General features: G+C 42.3%; 1 protein-coding gene across 7 annotated transcripts in view; it reads right to left on the bottom strand.

Annotated features, from left to right (window-relative positions):
* Positions 1-23,229, bottom strand: part of HERC3 (HECT and RLD domain containing E3 ubiquitin protein ligase 3) — a 140,068-nt gene that overhangs the window by 71,529 nt on the left and 45,310 nt on the right. For 6 of the 7 annotated variants that reach the window (XR_008617745.1, XM_055085802.1, XM_055085798.1 and 3 more), the window contains exons 4-14: positions 21,862-22,022; positions 17,360-17,436; positions 16,307-16,528; positions 15,020-15,111; positions 12,616-12,746; positions 11,862-12,022; positions 9,570-9,646; positions 5,628-5,752; positions 3,941-4,000; positions 750-861; positions 143-332 (exon numbers count right to left, since the gene is read on the bottom strand). Coding sequence is in view for 6 of the 7 variants with exons in the window: in XM_055085802.1 (XP_054941777.1) it covers positions 143-332; positions 750-861; positions 3,941-4,000; positions 5,628-5,752; positions 9,570-9,646; positions 11,862-12,022; positions 12,616-12,746; positions 15,020-15,111; positions 16,307-16,528; positions 17,360-17,436; positions 21,862-22,022 (1,408 nt within the window). In the remaining variant the exon portion in view is untranslated. Of the gene's footprint in view, positions 1-142; positions 333-749; positions 862-3,940; positions 4,001-5,627; positions 5,753-9,569; positions 9,647-10,284; positions 10,394-11,861; positions 12,023-12,615; positions 12,747-15,019; positions 15,112-16,306; positions 16,529-17,359; positions 17,437-21,861; positions 22,023-23,229 lie in introns of those variants that run through there. The other variant, XM_055085803.1, reaches the window with a different exon arrangement.

The following is a 23,229-nucleotide window of genomic DNA, read 5'->3' as shown; positions in this document are numbered from 1 at the left end:
ACAGCAAAGAAAGAAAAGGTTTAAGTGTTAAGGATATTAAATGGCAACAAATAGATTCTTGCATGTCAAGCCACCAGGAGCCAACGGTCCCACGAATAAAATAAAAAGCACAAAACCTCTGGTATTCAGTGTAGCAAATCACCTAAGACTTTGCTGGGGTTGGTATCCAGCCGCAGAATGGCCATAGCCAGGGGAATAGTCAATGTTATGTAATACTTAGAATCCTGGAGCAGGGGAAACTCGGGGAGTATTAAGTAGATTCTCATTGCTTCAACATCTGGTGGTGAACTTGACAACTGAGGAATCAGGCAACTTTCAAAGCTATTTAAGATCTGCATGAGAGAAAAGAGTATTGAGAAATTCAAACACACCTGAGATCTAGTTACCTGATCTCTCAATTCATAAACTATTTGAGAGACTCTCAACTCTCATTCATCCAGTACGTACTCAAGACCCTCTATGAGCCAGGCACTGGTCTGGCCCTCAGGATACATCAGGGAGAAGAAAAGCCAAAGATCTGTGCCCATGCAGACCTTACACTCTGGGGGAACATTTCCTTAGAAAAACTTAAGCCAGAGAGAAAGTTAAAGGCAGGTCAAATTCCCAAAATGAATATTTTACAGAGTTATGATTTATACAAGACTTCTGCCTTTTCATCCTACTCTTTCTTTTTCTCTTGAAAGTCAACTTACTTCAACGCAAAAATGCATTTTTAAGCACACACTTTGTAAAAGTAAAAAAAAACATACCTGTTCTAGAATCATGGAGTGCTGAGAGTTCATTAACTTCTCAAATAACACTCTAGTTGAGTTCAGGTCAATCCCAGGGATTTTGGGACTTGTTTTAAAATGCTCATCAATTCTAAACAAACAAAAACAAAAAATATGTATAGCACAGGGAACTCTACTTAATGCACTGTGGCGACCTAAATGGAAAGGAAATCCAAAAAAGACGGGATATATGTATATGTAAAGCTGATTCATCTTGCTGTACAGTAGAAACTAACACAACACTGTAAAGCAACTATACTCTAATAAAAATTAATTTAAAAAATATGTAATAAAAGAAAAACAAAGCAAACACTCTGATAGGTAGGAATTACAAAGCTGTCAACAAAATACATACTCTACATACTGAGCAGATGATCAGATTTAAATTTGACCTGGCAGACCAGATGCACAAAAACATTAACTTTGGGGAAACCTGACAGAATAAATCTCTCTAGAATCCCTTTTTCAAGATGATCTTAAAATTTTCAAGTCTTGGGCTTCCCTGGTGGCGCAGTGGTTAAGAATCCACCTGCCAATGCAGGGGACACAGGTTCGAGCCCTGGTCCAGGAGGATCCCACATGCTGCAGAGCAACTAAGCCCGTGCGCCACAACTACTGAGCCTGCGCTCTAGGGCCCGCGAGCCACAACTGCTGAGCCCGTGAGCCACAACTATTGAAGCCCGTGTGCCTAGAGCCCGTGCTCTGCAACAAGAGAAGCCACTGCAGTGAGGAGTAGCCCCTGCTCGCCACAACTAGAGAAAGCCCGCGCGTAGCAACAAAGACCCAATGCAGACAAAAATAAATTAATTTAAAAAAATTTTTTTCAAGTCTTTTTTCCTTCAAGTCAAAGTACAAGGATCATCGTTTCAATTTGAGGCTGTCTTGAAATTTATATGCACAGTGTTATTTTCCTGATTTACTTTTGTATTTTTGACTCTTTCTGTCATTGTGGTACATTGAACTAGACATAGATGCTATGCCTCGGTGCAAAAAACATCCCTTGTGCAAACTGGCCCACTCATCAACAAATGCCAAGTTTAAAGCAAGTATTTTTTAAAAAATCAGATCTACAATAAATGCAAAGTTAATGCCTCGCTCAGTTAACACGAGGGATACGATTACATTCACTCAAGGACTAATTTCACTGCTACTGTTTTTAACTTCCTAGCAACTAATCATTTTTCTAACCTTAAATAAAGTCTTAGTTTTTCAGAGACTTGGAGAATGTCTCTTTTAAATTCCCACTCTTGAACATACCACATCTGCTAATTACAAAAGAACTGTGTATTTGCAAAACAGCCTTCTGTTTAAACATAACAGAAACATTCAGATAGTTTTAATACCATCTGACATCATTGTTTTAATCTATAAAAAATAAGTAGAGTTTCTAACATTTGAAAAAAAACATAATTATATGTATTGGAACCTAAGTGCTCAAACAAGAGGAGCTACTTAGGCATTGTTTGTTGCATCTTTTGTTACTGCCGTTCTAAAAATAAATTTGCCCAAAACATAGAAATTAATTCCAGTCTCCCATATGTAACCTTCCATATGCTTAGAAGTACCTTCTGCTATGCTGTTACGAAAAAACAAAATATTTTATCTACATGTATTTATGCTTTGTTAAACTGGATCTTCATTTTCACTGGTTTATTACAATGTATTTTACATAAAGCAGGAGGAGCAGAACTCCAGAAATAGCACCAAAGTCCAGTTTAAAAAAAAAAAAGGTTTTACCCACAAATCTACAGAATCCATGATACTAAGGATGGATAGCCTAAGAAATCCGGCCAAGAGCCATTCCCAACTTTCATAAAAGCTGTCCTTCTAGGGCTTCCCTGGTGGCGCGGTGGTTGCGCGTCCGCCTGCCGAGGCAGGGGAACCGGGTTCGCGCCCCGGTCTGGGAGGATCCCACGTGCCGCGGGGCGGCTGGGCCCGTGAGCCACGGCCGCTGAGCCTGCGCGTCCGGAGCCTGTGCTCCGCAAAGGGAGAGGCCCCAGCAGAGGGAGGCCCGCGTACCACAAAAAAAAAAAAAAAAAAAAAAAAAAAAAAGCTGTCCTTCTAGAATAAGATTTCTCAACCTTGGGACTGTTGATTTTTGGGGTCGGATAATTCTTTTCTGGGTGGATGGGATTGTGAGATGCTTAGCAGCACCTCTGGCCTTTGCCCACCAGATGCCAGTAGTATATCCTCCACCACTGTAACAACCAAAAAATGTCACTAGAGATTGCTGAATGTCCCCCGGGAAGCCAATCAGCCTGGTTGAGAACCACTATTCTAAAAGACCAACATTGGCACAATACAGAATATTTCTCCCTGGAGGAAAAGCCTAAGTATTGACTCTGAAATGAACTGGATGAGCTCATTTCAGCTGCCCTAATGATACAAGTAAATGACTTTGCAATCTTTAACTGTAACTGAACAGAGTCTCTGAAGCAATCTCTTGCAACCCAGTTAGGGACAGAATTTGGGGCAGGGATGGAGTGGGAGATGAGATTCACACACAGAACTGAAGTCTAAGTCTTCGTGGGATTTCATTAGCCTTGTCACTGGCAGGAAAAGGATAGAAAGATGGTCAGGACTTGGGATCACCAAAGATTAAAACCTATGACAAGACCCTCTGCTGCAGCAAGTTCCTGAGGGGGATACTTGCAGAAGGGATAAGGCCTAGCAAAGAAACATTATTTACAACCTGGGAGTTCAGGCCAAATGTAATTTCCCGGTGGGCTGGGCTGGCCCCGAGTCCAAGAAGTCCCTGAAGCCTCCTTGGAGCTTTTTCCCTAAATTCACTCTTTTTGAGAAAAGAAAAAACTATGGGAAAGCAAACCAAAGAAACCAAGGAGATTATTAATTAAGAATTTAAGAATAAATATGATTAACATTTTTGGAATACCCTGAAAAATCTTACTTTTGACTACACCAACCCTTTCTGAGATGCCTTTTCTCTCTCTGGTAACCTGCTTCTCTGCCAGCGAGGCATGAATCAGCATTGCTCTGTCCTCTCTCTCATCATCACTGAGCGTCCCAATTTCTGTGCAAATCATTGGCTCATCCACTGAATTAAGGCCAACCACCATCAAAGAGAACAGAAGTCTTTCACAGCCTTTGCTAAGTATTTGCATCACATGTGGGTTGTTTTTTTTTTTTTTTAAAGACTCTAAACCACTTACTTTTTCTCAAGAAAACTTCCATTCCAACAGGCTGCAGAAGATAATATCTGAATGACACCACTGCTCAGGAAGAAAAAGGGAGGGAAGCTTTTAATAATTACAAATAAATGGTTGTTTAAGCATTAAACAACAGGTTTAGTCCTCTATTCCAGGGTTAGTCCTCTATTCCAGGGTTTCATTAATAGCCGCTTTTTCTTACCCAGGTGAAGCCTCGGAAAATGTAACATTGCTTTAGAGAAACATTGTGTCATGTCTCAAAATGGACAAGAGCTTAAGTTTTCCTTAAGTCATGTTAAAATAAAATAAAAAGACAGTATCAAAGCTACCAAAAGAAAACTCTTGGGCCTAATAATAATGATCTTGAAAGTTCTTTTCCCACCAATCAGCTAAGACTCTCCCCACCTCACCTCCAAAAGTGAACACAAAGCCAGAAAAAGAGAAGCTGAGCTGTTATTTACCAAACACAGAAAGTATCTTTGCAAATTAATAACCATACAAGTACCTCCTTCTATTTTGTTACCCATCTGAGAAAGAAACTAAAAATAAGTGAAATAAGTGTTTATTCCTATTACCCAGATTACATAGTTTCTGAGGACCCAGGGCGAAACGGCAGTCAGGGACCCCGGACTCTCTTATTTAATACAAGGAAAAGGGAGGGAATAAAACAAATATACGGCTGAGGAGGGGATCACAGCAACTTCTATCACTCAGAGAATCCGGGTCAGGAAAGATCTTTAGAGACCATTTCTTGCATCCTGTCCTTTTGTAAATAAGAAAACTAAGAATTAGTAGAGTGTCCAGGTCCCAGCCAAGGAGGTCTCAGTCCCCCCACCCCTCCCACGGTGAGTCCCAGCCCCTTCCCTGCCACCTTCCAGCCTGAGCGCCCCAGCAGAGCCACCCAAAGTTAGAGGGATTCAGAGGACCGCCATGGAGGTGCTCTAGAGCGTTCCCAAGGATCCTCCACTCAAAAAGCCGCCACCTGGCGGGCCCAAAGTTTAGGGCCCTGGGCGTTTGCTCCACTACCATCTCTATCATAAAGCAAGATGCTTTATACACATTTCTGGGAACCGTCACCACCTAATATTCAGCCGGATTCATTCCTTCCCAAGAATTAGACTCTGCAGAAAAATGGAAGCTGAGGAAAGCCAATAAAATGTGTAAAAATGTAAAAAAAAAAAAAAAAAAAAAAATTCTCTTTTAAGAATGAAATAAACTTGCTGAAAGGCCACAGTCCTTTAACTGTACTTTCTTCTCTACCTGACACCGAATTACTATCTCAACTGATCATTCTGAATGTGAAAATGCTAAATTGCTCAGATTAGGTAAAATAAGCTGTCTTAGATTTGGGATGCTTTGGAATGTGCATTTAAAGGAACTCTTGGAGTTAAACAGTAACACTGAGTTTTCGTAGCAGAAAGGCCAACTCAGGCCTTCATCCGTCAGGATTAAGATCCAAACAAGCGAGGCAGAGGAATACATTCTGTGAGAAAATGGGGGAACAACCTATTACGTTACGTTATCTGGGTCTAAGGGCACCAAACCCTGAATAAACATGTGCCCCAGAAATGATTCCCTAGAATGTAAAACTCCATTTATATTCACAGCCTCAATATGGAAGTAGGGAAAAGCACTAAGCTAGGAAGTTCCAACACACTTTGAAAAAAAATGAAAAGAAGCAACCACATACTTGATTGTATTTGCATTGTTGTGTTCTGAGAGTTTTTGTCTCCAGACTGCTATGGTTTCATCATTTATTAAACTGGTGTAATGTGCTTGGTTCATCATCCTGAAGTCCACAGCAGGAGAAGAACTCTGAAGGATTAAACATAACAATAAAAAAGAGAAACTGTGTAATAGCATGGATCTTTTCTCATCTCCCTCTCCCCATATACTCCCCACTTTGTGTTTCACTTACACGCAGGAGCTGGGGTGCACTGCCAGCTCCTCCCCACTTCAGAATGGAGGCGCTCAGGCCCCCAGCTGCCGAGAGCGTACACCCCTGAGGGCTCCCAGCTTGCTGCCCTGGGCTAGCTCCTCGGTCCTTTCCCACCCAGCAGCAGGTGAGGGCGTGGTACCAGGACCCAGTCCCATTGCCTCCAGCAGGATTTAAACCTGTAAGATCCCTCTGGGAAACAGACTCTGAGCCTGAGATTTATGTTCAGGGGCGGGGGTGGCTTTAAAACCACATTTCCTTAAGGATGAAGGAGGCAGGATTGGGCCACAGGAGAAGCTGAACTGCAGCTCTCAGTGTCACAGAGGCCTCGGCCAAGCCCAGGGGGAGCTCTGAAGTTGGGACGGCCCGTTAGCACGCTCCCCAGAGACACCAAACCAATGTGACTCCTTCAGGCTTCTTTCCCGCTCTGCTTTGAATCACCATAACATCAAGGCTCATAAATTACTAATCATTTGCCGTAACTGTCGACCAAACTCCAACACAATGTATTATAAAAAGTCAGAGTTCAGTTACAATCTGTATTGCAAATAATCCTTGAAAACGTAACGCCTCTTAATGTCTTGCTCAAAGTATAGAGCTATAAATTTATAAGAAAGGTAACAAAAAGGACATGTCAGTAACGGCCTTGAAAATCCCAAACGCTGCCCAGCACTGTACTGTACGTCCTTCCTTCAGTGAGATTAAAAAGTAATAATAATATAAGCACTTCTATTTCTAAAATTGCTCTTTTTCAACTTCTTTTCCCCAAATCCTGTTCTTGATCTAGAACTAAGAAGTTGAAAGTGTTTTATGCCTCCTGTACTTGTCACGAAAAAGGAGGAAGAAAGTAATATTAAAGCATTAACCAGATGATCACTTTTTCTCCTTTGCACCTGCACATAAAAACAAAACTTTCTGAGTAAATTTTCTTGGTTATCTTCTCAGAGTTATGAGTTTAGATATCATTATAAGGGGAAAGGAGAAAGGCATGTAACAAATCAGAGATGCTCGTCAAAGTTTATGATCATCTGTTCTTGATCATTATTTTACGAAAATAACCACAGACATCTAGTGAGAGAACAAAAGCCATCTTGGATTACATAGAGAAAACCTATAAGACAAAGCAGACACTTGAGAACACACAAACAAGACTGCCTCTCCACCATGGTCTTACAACCCACTGTCATTATGTAAATTTTAATTACTTCCCCCATTCAAAGGGGTAGCTGAACACAGACACGAACACGTACTTACAATTAAATATAAACATAGAACTATTCTGTCAGTCTTCATTGCAAGTCCAATAAACGACAGATGCCTTGGATGCAGTGCAACCTCAGAATCACATAAAGACTCAAGAAAAAGCGTCGATTTTCCATACCTTAGAATTACATACAGCCCCAAAAGAAAAAATTGGTCTAGGTCGGTGTTTCCCAACTGTGGCTGCACCTTGGATCACCAGAGCTTTCAAAAGTCCCGACAGCCAAGTCTAGACCAGTTAAATCAGACTCTCTAGAGACAACAGCATCTTTTTAAGACTCCTAGGTCTTAGTCAATAATTATGTAATATCTTTGTATGGTGACAGATGGTACTAGACTTCTTGTGGTGACCATTTTGAAATTATAGAAATATCAAATCACTATGTTGTGTACCAGGAACTAAAATACTGTTGTAGGTTAATTATACTTCAAAATCAAACAAACAAACAAACAATACTTTTCTAAGTCATATTCTATTTTTAGTTTCTTTTTTCTTTGTTATCTTACATTTTTAATGCATACAACTCTACAGCTGTTTAAAATTTAACCTGGAAAATTTAATTTCTCCAACAATATGCTACTTTCACTTCCTTCTCATCAACGTTTTGTTCTCCAGTCCCAACAGTGTTAATTACAGTAAATTTAAAAGCCAACTACAAATATCAGATACCATATTTACAAAGAAATGAAACAAAGTTTTATGTTGAATTTCACAGGAAAATTGAAGTTGGCTAATCAAGCCAGTTTCATAGGGAAATGAATACTTCAAACTCTACTACTTGTGGACACAAAGTTATTATCCTGCAGAGATTCAGGGCTTTTCATATTTCGCTTTATTAGCATCTTAAAGGATCAAAGAATAGTCTCAGCTTTTCTCAAGGTTTCTCTGTGAAGCACTGAAGCTGGTCCTAAAACAGGTCTAAAGCAAAGGTTCCAAATCACCCCAGATGGCTGCACTCAACAGAACTTTCTCCAGGATCCTGACCTGGAAAATAGCTAATTGTCAGTTTCAGCTGTCCAACCTGCAGCCTCAGACTCCAACACAACCTTTAATACCAAAGTCATAGAATGATACTGACTAGGAGGCAAGAACATCGCGTATTAAAAGACGGTGAAGTATCAGAGTAAGGCGGAGAGTTTCCAGCAGCGACAAGGCCCCTTGTGTCCACAGACCCTCATTTTCTTTCCAACCTATTCTGATTCCTTTGTCATCACCAACAGGCCCTTCCCTGCTCCTCCAGGGGAAGATAAGGATCAATGCACTACATACCATGGTCCTCCCTAAGTGCTTGGTGAATAAAAGCAAGGTGGACAGGGGAGGAGACGGGTAGGGAGGGAGAGAGGAGAGGAAGCCTAAGAGCAGGGGAGGGCGTGGAAGGCAGAAAACAAATCTGTGGTGCTGATTTCAGATGGATATTTCTCGTCCAGAGAGGGGGGTGAATTAAAGCCCTGTCACAGATACCTGGCCCACGTTCTCTTCGACCGCCACCCCTGAAAGAATGTCATTCTTCCTGACTTACCCACCACAGCGATGCAGGAGACAACCCGAGGGAAATTTTAGTGTGGCGGTACGAGCAGATGATAAATAACAAAGGAGAGCTGAGTACCGCGGCATCTCTTATACTTCGTGTAGGCTCAATCACAAACAAACCCAGAGAGTTCTCAAATACCCAGCATTTGTGGCTACTTCACAGGGAAGGAAAGAATGCAAAGTCAAATAATCCCAAAGTAAGTATGAACTGTCTAAGGCCTCCTTAAATCTCTTTTGGGACAAATCCAGATATAAATAAATAATTTTCAATTATAAATTAGAACTCTGTGATTAAAATACCAAGAAAATTACTGGCACTTCAAGGAAGCAAAATGGAGATTACCTCAAGGTTTAAGTTGGCTTATTTTAATATAAAAAAATTGGTAGAAACAGAGTAACGTTGCTCTCACGTAATTATTTACTAAAATAAATATTGGTTCACCATTATTCCACCCGTACGAGCAGATGATAAATAACAAAGGAGAGCTGAGTACCGCGGCATCTCTTATACTTCGTGTAGGCTCAATCACATCAAACAAACCCAGAGAGTTCTCAAATACCCAGCATTTGTGGCTACTTCACAGGGAAGGAAAGAATGCAAAGTCAAATAATCCCAAAGTAAGTATGAACTGTCTAAGGCCTCCTTAAATCTCTTTTGGGACAAATCCAGATATAAATAAATAATTTTCAATTATAAATTAGAACTCTGTGATTAAAATACCAAGAAAATTACTGGCACTTCAAGGAAGCAAAATGGAGATTACCTCAAGGTTTAAGTTGGCTTATTTTAATATAATAAAATTGGTAGAAACAGAGTAACGTTGCTCTCACGTAATTATTTATTAAAATAAATATTGGTTCACCATTATTCCACCCCCAAAATAATAGTCAAAAGAAAATTTTACCTCATATTTGGAGCAAAGTACAAAAGTCTGGTCTCCTCCAGAGAAGATCTGCTTAACAACATGATATTTAAAGCGATCTGTCAAAAAAATTTTCAAGAGCATATTTTTCAACAATTAACGTTTTTCCTTGATTCCCCTTTTCTAATATTCCAAAATATGCTTCAGAACGGTTTCCTATCCACTTAATTATGTCCGAGAAGTAAGAAACCTCCTCCCCTGGCTCTCTTCCCAGGACTGTTTCTACTTCAGTTAAAACTAAACATATAAGACTGTATCTTCCACTCTAACCCTCCCTCCCTCCCTCCCACTCCCAGCTAGTCCTGACCTCGTTTCTGTTTTTCATTCTAACTCTGTCGTGCCACTGCCCTGAAGGTTAAAACAGTCACTACCATAAACCATAACATCTGCTAAGAAATCATGCGGCACCTGGGTGTGGCAGTCTGCAGCCCCTTCAGGAGGCAGCTTGCCTCTGAGGGACCTCCACATCCTACCCCAGCTCTGCCTCCCATCATGCTGCGCCTGTGCTGACACACCCCTACCACCACCTTGCTTTTATTTCTAATACAACACACTACCTCGTACCTCCACGCCTCTTCCTCTGTCTCCCCCAGTGCACATGGTATTCTCCATAAATGGCGCCTCCCAGAGTATAACTGGAAAGGTGCTCCTGGAATGTGCAATTCCAAGGTACTCACCACTGCCTACCCACTCAAAGTCCTCTACCTGGCTAACTCCAAATCATCCTTTAAGACACAGCTCAGACTTCCTCTAACCGGAATACTCCTTGATGCCTTCCTCTGTGCTCCCACATACCATGAAGGTTCCTAAAACCACAGCATTTACATAACAAATTGAAATTTACCTACTTTGGCAAACATCCAAGCACAGATTTATGATCACATAAGTTATGCGGTAATTAAACTTCAAAAACTTTGTGGTTTCAAATTAACCTATAAAATGTTTGAGTTTTTTACATTGGTGTATTTCTTAAATATATGCATTCCTAACATGCGTACAATGCCTTAGAGAAAAAGGAATTTACAAATGATAGAGAAGAGGACACCAAGCCATTCTTTCACTTTGGGGGAACATCACCTAAACAAAATCTTATTTTACATTTTAAGTTCCACTACATTTTTAGATGCTCATATGTTCCTTCCATGAATATTTATTGAGTGAGAAGTTTGTGCCAGGCCCTGTGGTATATGCCAGGTTTATAAAGAGGAAAAGACTCCATCCCTGTACTTAAGTTTCTTACAATCCAGCAGGGAACTTATGATTGTCATTGTTAAAACAAAATTCTGATCAAGCCAGAAGTGTGTCATTTTATAATCTTCAAAATCAAAATTAATTATTAAATCACACTTCTTTCTAATGACTCTCCAGCTGCATTTAAGCTTCTGGATTGATTATTTCAAGTCACTCTTACTGAGTGACTGCCTTATTTTGATTTCTAATGAAATGGAACTATTTTGAAACTAAATGGAACAAAATTCAACTATTTTTTAAGAGAAGGAAAAAAATGGCAAGAAAAGAAATCATGTCATGTTTTGACCAAAATAGCAATCACAAAGGAAAGGTAACACAGTACAAGCATTAAGAGCACAGGCTTTAAGACTCACAGATATAGAGAACAAACTAGTGGTTCGTTCGAACTAGGGCGGGCAATATAGGGTTGGGGCGTGGGAGGTACAAACTACTGGGTACAAGGATAGGCTACAAGGATGTGTTGTACAACACCGGGAATATAGCCAATATTTTGTAATACCTGTAAATGGAGTGTAATCTTTAAAAACTGTATAACGTTTTTAAAAATTAAAAAGAAGAACACAGGCTTCAGAATGAGGCAGACCTGGTTTTAAATCCTGTTCCCCGAATCTGTATCATCTTGGGCAAGTTACTTAACCTCCTTAAGACTCACTCTCCTCATCTCCAACGCGGGGATAGTAACCACTAGTTCTTAAGGCTGTTTTCAGCGCTTAGCGTGGTTATGGAACTTGGTTAAGCATTCAATGAACGTGAACTCTCATTATCAGCAGCAATAATAAAATGTGTACACCACCATCAGGGTCCTTAGGGCCAAAATTACATGTTTTGCTTTATTCTCTAGGATCTCAACTACAGAGTCTCACGCCCAGTGAGTACTCAAATACTTGTTGATTGACGTTAAAAGAAAATACCTCACATTCATTCCTTCCAAAAGACCTCAAGGTAAAAAATAAATATGTGCTCTATAAACAATTGTTTTTAGCATTTAAAACACCATTAAATTCTAATAAAAATCACTCTTACCAGCTCTGGCTGAAAGCTGGCCGCTGTGGGCAGCCCAGTAACCTTTCACGGGAGATGGGCACTTGACATTACAAGTGTGTCCAGTTCCTAATTGACCTCTTGCTCCACAACCAAATGCATAGATGAGTCCAGAAGAAGGCACAAAGGCTAGGGTGTGTTGTCTGGGGGAAGATAATGTAAATTAACCCATCAGCATCCCTTCTGATACGGGTGAATACACGCTCTGACTTTTCACTTCCACACGTGAGCACTGCACTTCCTAGGGGTGCCCCTTGTGTTCACATGTGCCTGTTTCTGCAGTGCTGGCTCTTCGTAACACCGTCCTTCTCTGATAATCTAGGTCATCGGGATGATGGCAAGACTCGGAAACAGCTGAAGGCCTGCTGCCTCTGGGATGAGTGGGAAGAGGCGGGGTGGACCAGCAAAATTTCCAAGACATTCTTTGAGGCTCTCTCACTTTCCCTTCTTCATGTCTCCCACACATCGTGCTATTCTTTTTTTCTTTTTTTTTTTCATCGTGCTATTCTTTACCCCAAAGAAGCATACTGGCCCCAGGTAGCTCTGCTTCTCTAAAACCCTTCCTCGCCACGCCCTGCTCAGGTCGGACTCTCTCCAAACTTTCACCATAGGTGTGCATGCAGTTAAGATTTCTTAAAATGATGGTGGCTGGGTCTAACCACATTCTCCATCACTGCAAAGACAAGATCCACTGCTGGGTCTTAATAGCTATGAGGAAGCTCTTAGGAGCACTCACCTGCCACAGGCAATCTGAGTGACTTCACTGCCCATCAGCTCCAGAACTCTTCTGGGATTAACCTCATCATTCATGGAATCGTGTCCAAGTTGCCCGCAGGAACCAGCACCAAAGGTAAACACACCTCCACTCTAACAAGGAGCAAATACCACATGACTGCACTGTGTCTCTGAGTTTGCGTGCACTCCTTTAGCCTCTGTATACAAAATTCATATCACAACGGTCTGTATAAGAACGCTACGCTCGCTTGATACTTAGCCAAATCACTTCTTTGGAGTGTTGATTAAATGGAAAAATAATTTAAAAATAACTTAAGACTACACCTATGTGGAATAAAGACAGTACTGCTCAAGGGAATGTGTGCCATCTATAAATTCTGAAAGTTGTTTAAAAGTACGATGTGTTGATAAGAAGGAAAACGAAAAAAGAAGAAAAAGATAGGTGAAATGAGATAATTTTGCATGATCATTTATATGTAAGAAATTAAATGCTCCACAGACTCCTTGGAAAGTAAGATCTTTTTAGCAGCTGTACTTGAACAAATGCGAACGCATTTTATTAAAGTGAATCTATAACAGTATTTGTTCGACATGAAAATACCTTTTCATTCTCTCTAGATGTAACTGTTTTAGAAGCAAAAGAAATAGGTAGATAATTTTAAAACATTAATTACATTCTTTCTTTTTTACATATATTTAAATGGCTTGTTTTAAAGGAACACAGAATATTGCTATATATATTTGAAAGTTATATATACATTGAACTATTTTTTAACACCAAAAAAAACCCATATATATATATATTTTTTTTTTTTTTGGAGTATAGTTGCTTTACAATATTGTGTTAGTTTATACTATACAGCAAAGTCAATCAGCTATACGTATACATATATCCCCTCTTTTTTGGATTTCCTTCCCATTTAGGTCGCCACAGAGCACCGAGTAGTGTTCCCCGTGCTACACAGCAGGTTTTCATTAGTTACCTATTTTATACATAGTATCAATAGTGTGTATATGTCAATCCCAATCTCCCAAGTCCTCCCACACCCCCCCCTTCCCCCTTGGTATCCATACGTTTGTTCTCTATGTCTGTGTCTCTATTTCTGCTTTGAAAACACCAAAATATTAACAGTGATTCTTTTTGAGTTAGAATCCTTCTTTATTTTACAGTTATTCCATAATGAACAGGAACTACTTCCATAATAGAAAAAAAATCACTTTAAGAACAAATTTATGCCAAAGAAATGCCAAAAGGGTCAGGCCAGCTTAGCATTTTCTCTCTCACAGTGGCATTCTAGAATCTTTTCTGAAAGGGTGTATTTTTCCCTGATATCAGTCTCAGGAGGTTGAAGGACATACCCTAAACACCACTAGCTTCCCTTAATAATAACTGATTTGAATGTATTATCCTCATATTTTTATTTTTAAAATTTATTTATTTATTATTTATTTTTGGCTGTGTTGAATCTTCATTGCGGTGCACAGGCTTCTCATTGCGGTGGCTTCTCTTGTTGCAGAGCATGGGCTCTAAGCATGCAGGGCTTCAGTAGTTGTGGAGCACGGGCTTAGCGGCATGTGGGATCTTCCCGGACCAGGGCTTGAACCCGTGTCCCCTGCATTGGCAGGCGGAGTCTTAACCACTGAACCACCAAGGAAGTCCCTCATATTTTTAGAAATTCTTAAATCTCACTGTGGCTCAGCTTGAAGAAAAAAATACTTTTGTGTTGGACTTCCCTGGTGGCGTAGTGGTTAAGAATCCCGCAGCCAGGGCAGGGGACACGGGTTTGAGCCCTGGTCCGGGAAGATCCCACAAGCTGCGGAGCAACTAAGCCCGTGCGCCACAACTACGGAGCCTGTGTGCCTAGAGCCCGTGCTCTGCAACAAAGAGAAGCCACCGCAACGAGCAGCCCGCGCACCACAATGGAGAGTAGCCTCCGCTCAATGCAACTAAAAGAAAGCCTGCACGCAGCAACAAAGACCCAACACAGCCAAAAATAAATAAATAAATAAATAAATTTATTAAAAAAAAAAAAAAACTTTTGTGCTACTTTTAATAAAGGTCTCTTCAGGGAAGTATGGCTGAATTAATGTCTAACTCCTTGTTACTGGGGAGCTTTCACAGGGATACTGGTCATATGCATTTAGCCTGGGAGCTAGTGCCAACTGGAATGGGGCAAGGGTCCGTTTTCTGGAGTGCCTGGAGGCTGACCACCACTGGAGGAAGGGAAGAGTGAGAATGCAGACGGCTGCTGAGAAGGGAGACAACACTGGACTATTTTCAGACACTATCAACTGCTCTCTCTAAAAGGCCCTATCCAACCAACCAAACCACGATAAATGAGCATTCACGTCATACCCAGCACCAGAGCGCCGCAGAACAAACCGGGATACTCCAAGTCCCTTACTTTTGTGAGAACTGCTGTGTGCTCTTCTCCGCAACTGATATAGACGACTTTTTGGGTTCGTAGGAGCTTCACATGGCAAGGAGACTCTCGATCTAGAATAAGAGAAATACCACAGTGTCACTACCACTTGCCTTTGAGATGTACACAGCTGTCTTCGCCTGAATTTGGGGTCCCCCTGGACTCCTGACTCCCGTCTTCCGCTTCCTGCCTGAACCTCCACTTGGATGTCTAACAGACGCCTCATATTTAATGTATTTAAAACTTAACTCACGGGTTCCCTACGCTCCCCAATTCTTCCCAATGCTCCGCCCCGCTCCCCATACATAGCTTTCCTCATTTCATACATGCCGCTTCACCCTTCCAGCTTTGCCTCTTCATTTCAAACTACACATCCAACAATGAGCAAAAGCAATTGGCCCACCTTCAAAATATGTTCAAATCCATCTTTTTTTTTTTTTTTTTTTTTTTTTTTTTGCGGTACGCGCGCCTCTCACTGCCGTGGCCTCTCCCGTTGCGGAGCACAGGCTCCGGACGCGCAGGCTCAGCGGCCACGGCTCACGGGCCCAGCCGCTCCGCGGCACGTGGGATCTTCCCGGACCGGGGCGCGAACCCGCGTCCCCCGCATCGGCGGGCGGACGCTCAACCGCTGCGCCCCCAGGGAAGCCCCCAAAATCCATCTTTATTCCCACTACTTCCAAACCGGTCTTCCAGCCTCCCCCGTGGACCCGCTCCAGGCAAAGTTAAACTGGATCACTCTTCTCCTCAACACCTCCGTGTCTTCCCTGATTTCACTGAGAGAAGCCAAAATCCTGAGCCTGCCCTTCAGGCCGTACATAACGGGGCCCCCCCAGCTCTCGGAGCTCCCACTCCGCTTTCCGCCTCCAGCTCACCCCACCCCTGAGCACACCACAGACCCTCCTGCATCAGAGCTTCTGCACACCCTGTTCCCTCGGACTGGAACAGTCTCCGCCCAGCCTATCTACACGTCTCCTCTCCGACTTGACTTCCTACAGGGCTCTGCTCAAACACCTTGTCCGAGAGGCCCTCCCCGGCCACCTTCTATGAACCAGGAACCTTTCCTCTCAAGCCCTGTGACCTGCTGTATACTTACCGGTTTGTGGTCTGCGTCTGCCCACCAGCAGGCCATCTCCCCTAAGCCAAGGGTTTTCTCTGTTTCGGTCCCCGCCACACCCTTAGTGCCTGACACGGGGACCGCACGTACAAGCTCCGCAGGAAGCACATACTAAACAAATGAGGTTAAGAGGCCCACGTGAAGACTGCACCTACCTTTCTCATCACTGAGCCCCAGCTGCCCCGCGTTATTCATCCCCCAGCCAAACACGGCTCCCGAGAGAGAGAGGGCAAAGCTGTGGGCCCCTCCTGCCGTCACCTGTGCCAGCGGGATCCCCTCCAGGGACCTCACCCTCTGCGGGCTGGCTTGGGAGGGGAACTCCCTCCCCAGGCCCAGCTGCCCATGGCTGTTCTTCCCCCACGTGAAGAACTGGCCATCTGAAATAAGAAGAGGATAACTGGTATTACCAGAAATGATACAAGTGCCAGCCACAAAAATAACCTCGTTAGAACAACAGGGTTGCCCGGTAGGCTCATCTGTGAGTGCCCTCCGGCCGCAACACACACACACCCAAGAGCAAGGGAGCAGACACGCTTCATGCTGCAACCCAAACTCCCACTTGTCATGACAACAGAGATAAGCTGAGCCTTATCACCCTCCAAGGCTATTAACAGTTAGGCAAAGAAAAAAGTAAATGTTTAAGTCAATTCAGTTTTGAATAGGCAATTACCAGGCTTTGATCCACTAAGCAAGGTGAACGAGTTCTGACCACACCAGGACCATGAGAGACCCAGGACTTCACGGGGTCCAGCTATGACCCGGACGGCACCACAGAGAATCAGGCAGGACCTGTTAGTACTGACTTCCCCTCAAATTTATCCTAACAAAATACAGCATTATTTGCTGGCTTAGGTTTTTCTAACTCCGTCTTCTTCATTTATTTGGGCGCTTCATGGTGGAATATAACGCCGGTGAGCTGTAGCTAAGAAAAAGCAATCTTCTGCTCAAGAACACGACTGACGTACTGTCTCCTCCTCACCTTCCCCCGAGAGAGAGGTGGAGCAGCAATGATGACCACCTCCTCCTTCAACATCCAAACCCTGAGAAAAGTATGAGCTGCAAAAGGCTGTCTGAGAATTGCTGCTGTCCAGCAGGAATGCACAGACCCTAACGAGTTAGTTAAAGGTACCCAGTTAGATAACATCACACACAAATGCAAAGGGAAATGGTTCTCAAATTAACATAACATTAGCAGAGATGTACGTTACCAGCTGCAAGAGCCAAGCAGTGCCAGTTGCCACAGGAAACTTGTAATATTGTCTGCTGGTTCAGCTTCTGTATTAACCTAAAACAGAAAAGACTTTCCTCTTAAGAAGGGCATTCACAAACAATGATTGGAAATATTCCCAACTAAATAAAACAGTTGTAATAAGTAACACCTTTTACAAAAGACTTTTAAAAATCAAACATAAAATCTTACATGATATAATTCTATTAAGTCTTTCACTAACCTCCTGCCTCTTAGGTAGCTACTGTTTAAAAAAAAAAAAAAAAAATTCTGCACCTAAACCCATAACCATAGCCCTCTGCTAATTCCCACCTGGTCATCTCCAGTTCAGGGACAAAAGGAGTAAACTACAGAAGAAAGATCCCCAAGAACATGACTAGTATCTAAATGGCTTTCAAATGAGGGCAATGCCATGATACAGCAATCCCACTTCTGGGTATCTATCCAAAAGAACTGGAAGCTGGGCACCAAGTAGATATTTGTATACCCACACTGATAGCAGCATTATTCAAAATGGCCAAGAGGTGGCAGCAACCCAAGTATCCATCAACAGATGACTAGAAAAACAAATGAGGTATACACATTTGGGATATGTATACAACAGAATATTCATCAGCCTTTAAGAACAAAAACTCTGACACATGCTACAACATGGATGAAACTTGGACATTATGCTAAGTGAAATAAGCCAGTAACAAAAAGACAAATACTCCATAACTCCACTTACGTGAGATATCTAGACTAGTCAAATTCATACAATTCAAAGTCTAACAGTGCCTGCCAGTAGCTGGGAGAGGAGAAATGGGGAGTTGCCATTTAATGAGTACAGAGTTAAATTTCTGCAAGATAAAAATGTTCTGGGATTGGTCACACAGCAACGTGAATATACTTAACACTACTGAACTGTACACTCTAAAATGGTTAAGATGGTAAATTTTATGTTATGTGTATTTTACCATAATTTAAAAAAATTAGGAAGGGCAATGCCTCCAAAACTCTGATTCCCTAGGATGATAAAGAGGAAGATATGATATGATATGATATCATATGATAACTTTTTAAATCCTGCTCCTCTGCTTGCTCGTGTCAAAGACAGAGATAAGGGCTTCCCTGGTGGCACAGTGGTTGGGAGTCTGCCTGCCGATGCAGGGGACGCGGGTTCGTGCCCCGGTCCGGGAGGATCCCACGTGCCGCGGAGCGGCTGGGCCCGTGAGCCATGGCCGCTGAGCCTGCGCTTCCGGAGCCTGTGCTCCGCAACGGGAGAGGCCACAGCAGTGAGAGGCCCGCGTACCGCAAAAAAGACAGAGATAAGAACAGTACCCATTCACAGGGTTGTGGTGAAAATTAAAAGAAAAAATTCATTCTTGGCACTGCCCAGCAGAGGTGGACAGCCTTAGAATATCTGCTGCTTCCTATTTTAGTAATTCACAAGTTGTCGTCTTCCTCTTCATTAAGTGTATGCCATGGGAACAAAGGAATCAGACGGGCACACTTTCGGGAAGGGGCATTTTATTTTATTTTATTTTTTTTTTTGCGGTACGCAGGCCTCTCACTGTTGTGGCCTCTCCCTTGCGGAGCACAGGCTCCGCAGCCACGGCTCATGGGCCCAGCCGCTCCGCGGCACGTGGGATCTTCCCAGACCAGGGCACGAACCGGCGTCCCCTGCATCGGCAGGCGGACTCGCAACCACTGCGCCACCAGGGCAGCCCAGGAAGGGGCTTTTTTTTTTTTTTTTGCGGTACGCAGGCCTCTCACTGTTGTGGCCTCTCCCTTGCAGAGCACAGGCTCCGCAGCCACGGCTCATGGGCCCAGCCGCTCCGCGGCACGTGGGATCTTCCCAGACCAGGGCACGAACCGGCGTCCCCTGCATCGGCAGGCGGACTCGCAACCACTGCGCCACCAGGGCAGCCCAGGAAGGGGCATTTTAGAAGACAGACATCCAATAGGCAAGGAGGGGGTTATTTAGAGTGATAGGTAGATGTTGCTTTTGTTAATGGTTTATTTTCTCGGATCTAAAAAAATTTATAAAATAGAGTTCACATATGCATTTAGTACCAAATAGAACCCAACTATTTTTTATTGTAGATTCACATGCAGTTGTAAGAAATAATACAGAGATCCCTTGTACACTTTGTCCAGTTTCCCCCAGTGATGACATTTTGCAAAACTACAGTATAGTATCATAACAAAGATACTGACATTAATATAACCTACCAATCTCATTTATGTTTGGGTTGGCCAAAAAGTTCATTCAGGTTTTCCCATAGGATGTTACAGGAAAACCCAAACGAACTTTTTGGCCACGCCAATATTTCCCCAGTTTTATTTGTACTCATTTCTGAGTTTGTAGTATTTTTGTCACCTGTGTAGGCTCTTGTATCCAGCACCATACTCAGTGGTTCCAACACCACAAGGATTCCTTTTGTTGTACTTTTATAACCACTCCTCCCCTCCCCCACTCGTAACCCCTGGCAACCACTAATCTACCCTCCATTTCCACAATTTTGTCATTTTGAGAATGTTATATAAATGGAACCATATAGTAGGTAGCCTTTGGGGATTGGCTTCTTTTTCACTCAGAATAATTCCCTGGACATTTGTCCAAATTGCTGCATGTATCAATAGCTTGTAGAACCCCACTATTTTTTAAAATTGGAAAATGTAATACTGCCTTGGGGCCCCGTGTTTCAGAACCTTATGCGACAACAGCCCTTTTTCCTGGCCAGCTTCCACTCAAATTCCCCAGACTCCTCCCTTTACGGGTCACCATTACCCTCAATACAACCTCCACAATCACAGTTACAGAGAGGAAGCAGGTCAAAAGGACAAGACAAACAATAAGAAATTATACCCTTGGGGTGGAGAAAGCGGGATACACGTGCACAAGCATATACTGTGTTTTACCTACTCATCTTACTCCATCCTCCCAATAACTTTGTAAAGGTACACAGTACTACGTAACTCCATTCTTAAGTTCGGAAATCGAGGCCTAGATAAGTTCAACAATTTGCCCAAGGTCACTCACCTAATAAATAATAGAGCCAGTACTGGAATCTGAGTCCGTATGACCTCAAAACTATGGTACTTCCCACAATACTAAGGTATGAATTAATGAATTTAATTAAGTTATAATATGAAATTATATACAAACTAAAGCCTCAGAAGTCATCCATAATTTAGACATGACTAATAAAAATAATAACAAACTGCTACTCTAACACAGATTACTCCATTTTTAGAAATGAAATGCCACTAAACAGCTTTCCTTGAGTCTTTGGTCATCAACGGATGAAACACTTTTGTCATTAATGTTATAAATCTTTTCCTGAATATTACAATTTCGTTAAAATATAGCATCCCCCTTTTTAAATTTCTACTCTCCCTCTTCCCCCCAAATTAAATTAATCTTCGGAAGTAATGAATCCAAGACATTACCTGTTCTAAATCAGGAAATGGAATCAAATCATTCTCACCTCCCTGTTCCTCTTTTCCCTAAAACAGCTTTTGGTTAAAGAGACAAAAATCGAAGAAGGGCAAAAAAGGAAGAGGAAGAAGAATGTATTGTCCTTTAAAAGGGACAATAATTGGGCAGGGGAGGAGAAGCATTTAATAAACACACTTGTTCTGAGCAGTGCAGGTGCTGGAGCACCCTTAGCAACGGTGACGCTAAAATAAAGGATCCAGGTCTCCTGGCGTCAAGAGCTCCCAGCTTTGTACTAAAAATAGTTATTAAATTAAAAATTGCAAAGAACGTGACGAGTACTGCAATACAAGGAATGTTGTACGTTTGCAGTATAAAGGAGCAGGAATTAAATGAAGGAAATAAACCAGTGGCCTCTTTGATCTTTAAGAACCCTCAGCAAACAGAGATGCCCCGCCCCCCTCCAAAACGTCCACCTGAAAGGAACTTCAATATTTTAGACATTTCCTTAGTGGTGAAGAATCTGTTATGTATTTAGCCAAATCATCTAAGATTCAGAATTAAGTAAATACTTAAGGGACTAAAAACCATTGTATTAGTACTTTTGTGTTAAACAACTTATGTATATTTGGTATTTTAGCTGTTGGTAATGCTTAAGGTAATTTGGCCTGTTACTAGAGTATCAGGTCAGCCTTGTGATTCTATTTTAAAGCGACTCATTGAATAACTGTTTTAGGCTTGCAATTTTAAGTTAAAGGTTAGTAAGTCCAGCAATGTGAAAAGGTGTTTTTTAATGCAAACATTATCGAGTTCCAAACACTCTGCCAGCAACTAGGCTACTGGAATAAATAAAGTACAGTTCCTGAACAACTCACATTTTTTTAACTGGAGACAGACACGTCTATAAATAATTACAATTTTTGTGACAAGTGTTATAACAGTATAAGGCATGACAGTGACACAAAGGAAACAGCAATCAAAAGAAGAAAGCAGAACCCAAACCAAGGAATCTAACAAAGAAACTAGCAGGAAATAATATTTACAGCAACTGACATTCTTACCTGGGTACTGCCACAGAGTCCTCAGTAGTCATGAGTCCTAGTTGACCATCGCTCCCCGCACCCCAAGAAAACAGCTGGCCGCGGTCACTGAGGGCCAGACTGTGGGACTCGCCACACGCCACGTGGACAATATGCTGATCTGCCAAAGCTCCAATTTGCTCGGAAGAAAAAAAAAAAAAAAAAAAAAAAACAACCCAAAGGAGGAAAATGTAAAGCCCAGAAACAGGAATTACACAGAATTAGCTTCCCAGGCAGTTGTGTTTTTCAGAGAGAACGACTACATCTGTATATTTATAAAGATTTTATATGTTTCTAAAAGGTATCCGTTGAAACCCCAGCTATACTGGGTAGCACACACGCCTGGAGCGACACACACACCAGATGTTCCCTCCTGTGCCTGGTGCTTCTCCCCAGAAAGATGCCTGAAGGCTCACTATTCGGAGATGTGGAACCATTCGGAGATGTGGAACCATTCGGAGATGTGGAACCAGCGAGGCCCCAATGTGAGTGGGAGTGAGGCATGTTACTCAAAGCAGTGGGACTGAGTGAAATTTTGCCTGGGAACAATGAGACCTCCCCCATCCACAAAAACACCTTTCTCCCCTTAGCTCCAGAACACAATCTCTCTATATATACCTATCCAGCCAGAAGATGGAAGGATTTCTCTGAGAAAATTGGCCCAAAAGACCCACAGCTACTGACATTTGTGGGTCCCCCAATGAAATGTCCAGCTTCCCGCTAGTTAACAAGACTTGCCCACACACAGCTCCACTCACGTTCCCGTACCTCACTCTTAAATATAAAAGACTGGCCAAGGATCAACATATACACGAGGAACTTTTAACATAAAAGTTAAAGAGCAAAGGAAACAGAAGAAAATGAACTCTGAAGAAAAAAAGATCATTCAGGGAACAGAAGAAAAAATTAAGTCATTAGAAAAGTAAAAGAAGACAAGAAACGTTCCAACATTCAAAAAATAAAGTTATCTTGGAAAATGGAAACATGGCAGCATAAATTTAAAGGAAAAAACCTTCAAAAGCAGGATGGGAAGTAAGCACTGAAGTTTTCTAAGAAACAGAACAAAAAGGCAAAGAACACAACAGAGGAGGAAAAAAAAAGATAGAAATGACGGGATTATTCCAAGAGGCCCAACAACGGAAAAATAAGAACTTTAAAAAGAGAATGGAGGGCGTCCCTGGTGGTGCAGTGGTTAAGAATCCACCTGCCAATGCAGGGGATGTGGGTTCGAGCGCTGGTCCGGGAAGATCCCACATACCGCGGAGCAGCTAAGCCCGTGCGCCACAACTACTGAGCCTGCACTCTAGAGCTCACGAGCCACAACTACTGAGCCCATGTGCCACAACTACT

The sequence above is a fragment of the Physeter macrocephalus genome, chromosome 7 (genome assembly GCF_002837175.3).
Source record: "Physeter macrocephalus isolate SW-GA chromosome 7, ASM283717v5, whole genome shotgun sequence".
Classification (NCBI taxonomy): Eukaryota; Metazoa; Chordata; class Mammalia; order Artiodactyla; family Physeteridae; genus Physeter; species Physeter macrocephalus.
The sequence above is the reverse complement of the archived record's forward strand: the minus strand, read 5'-3'. Positions and strand labels throughout refer to the sequence as shown.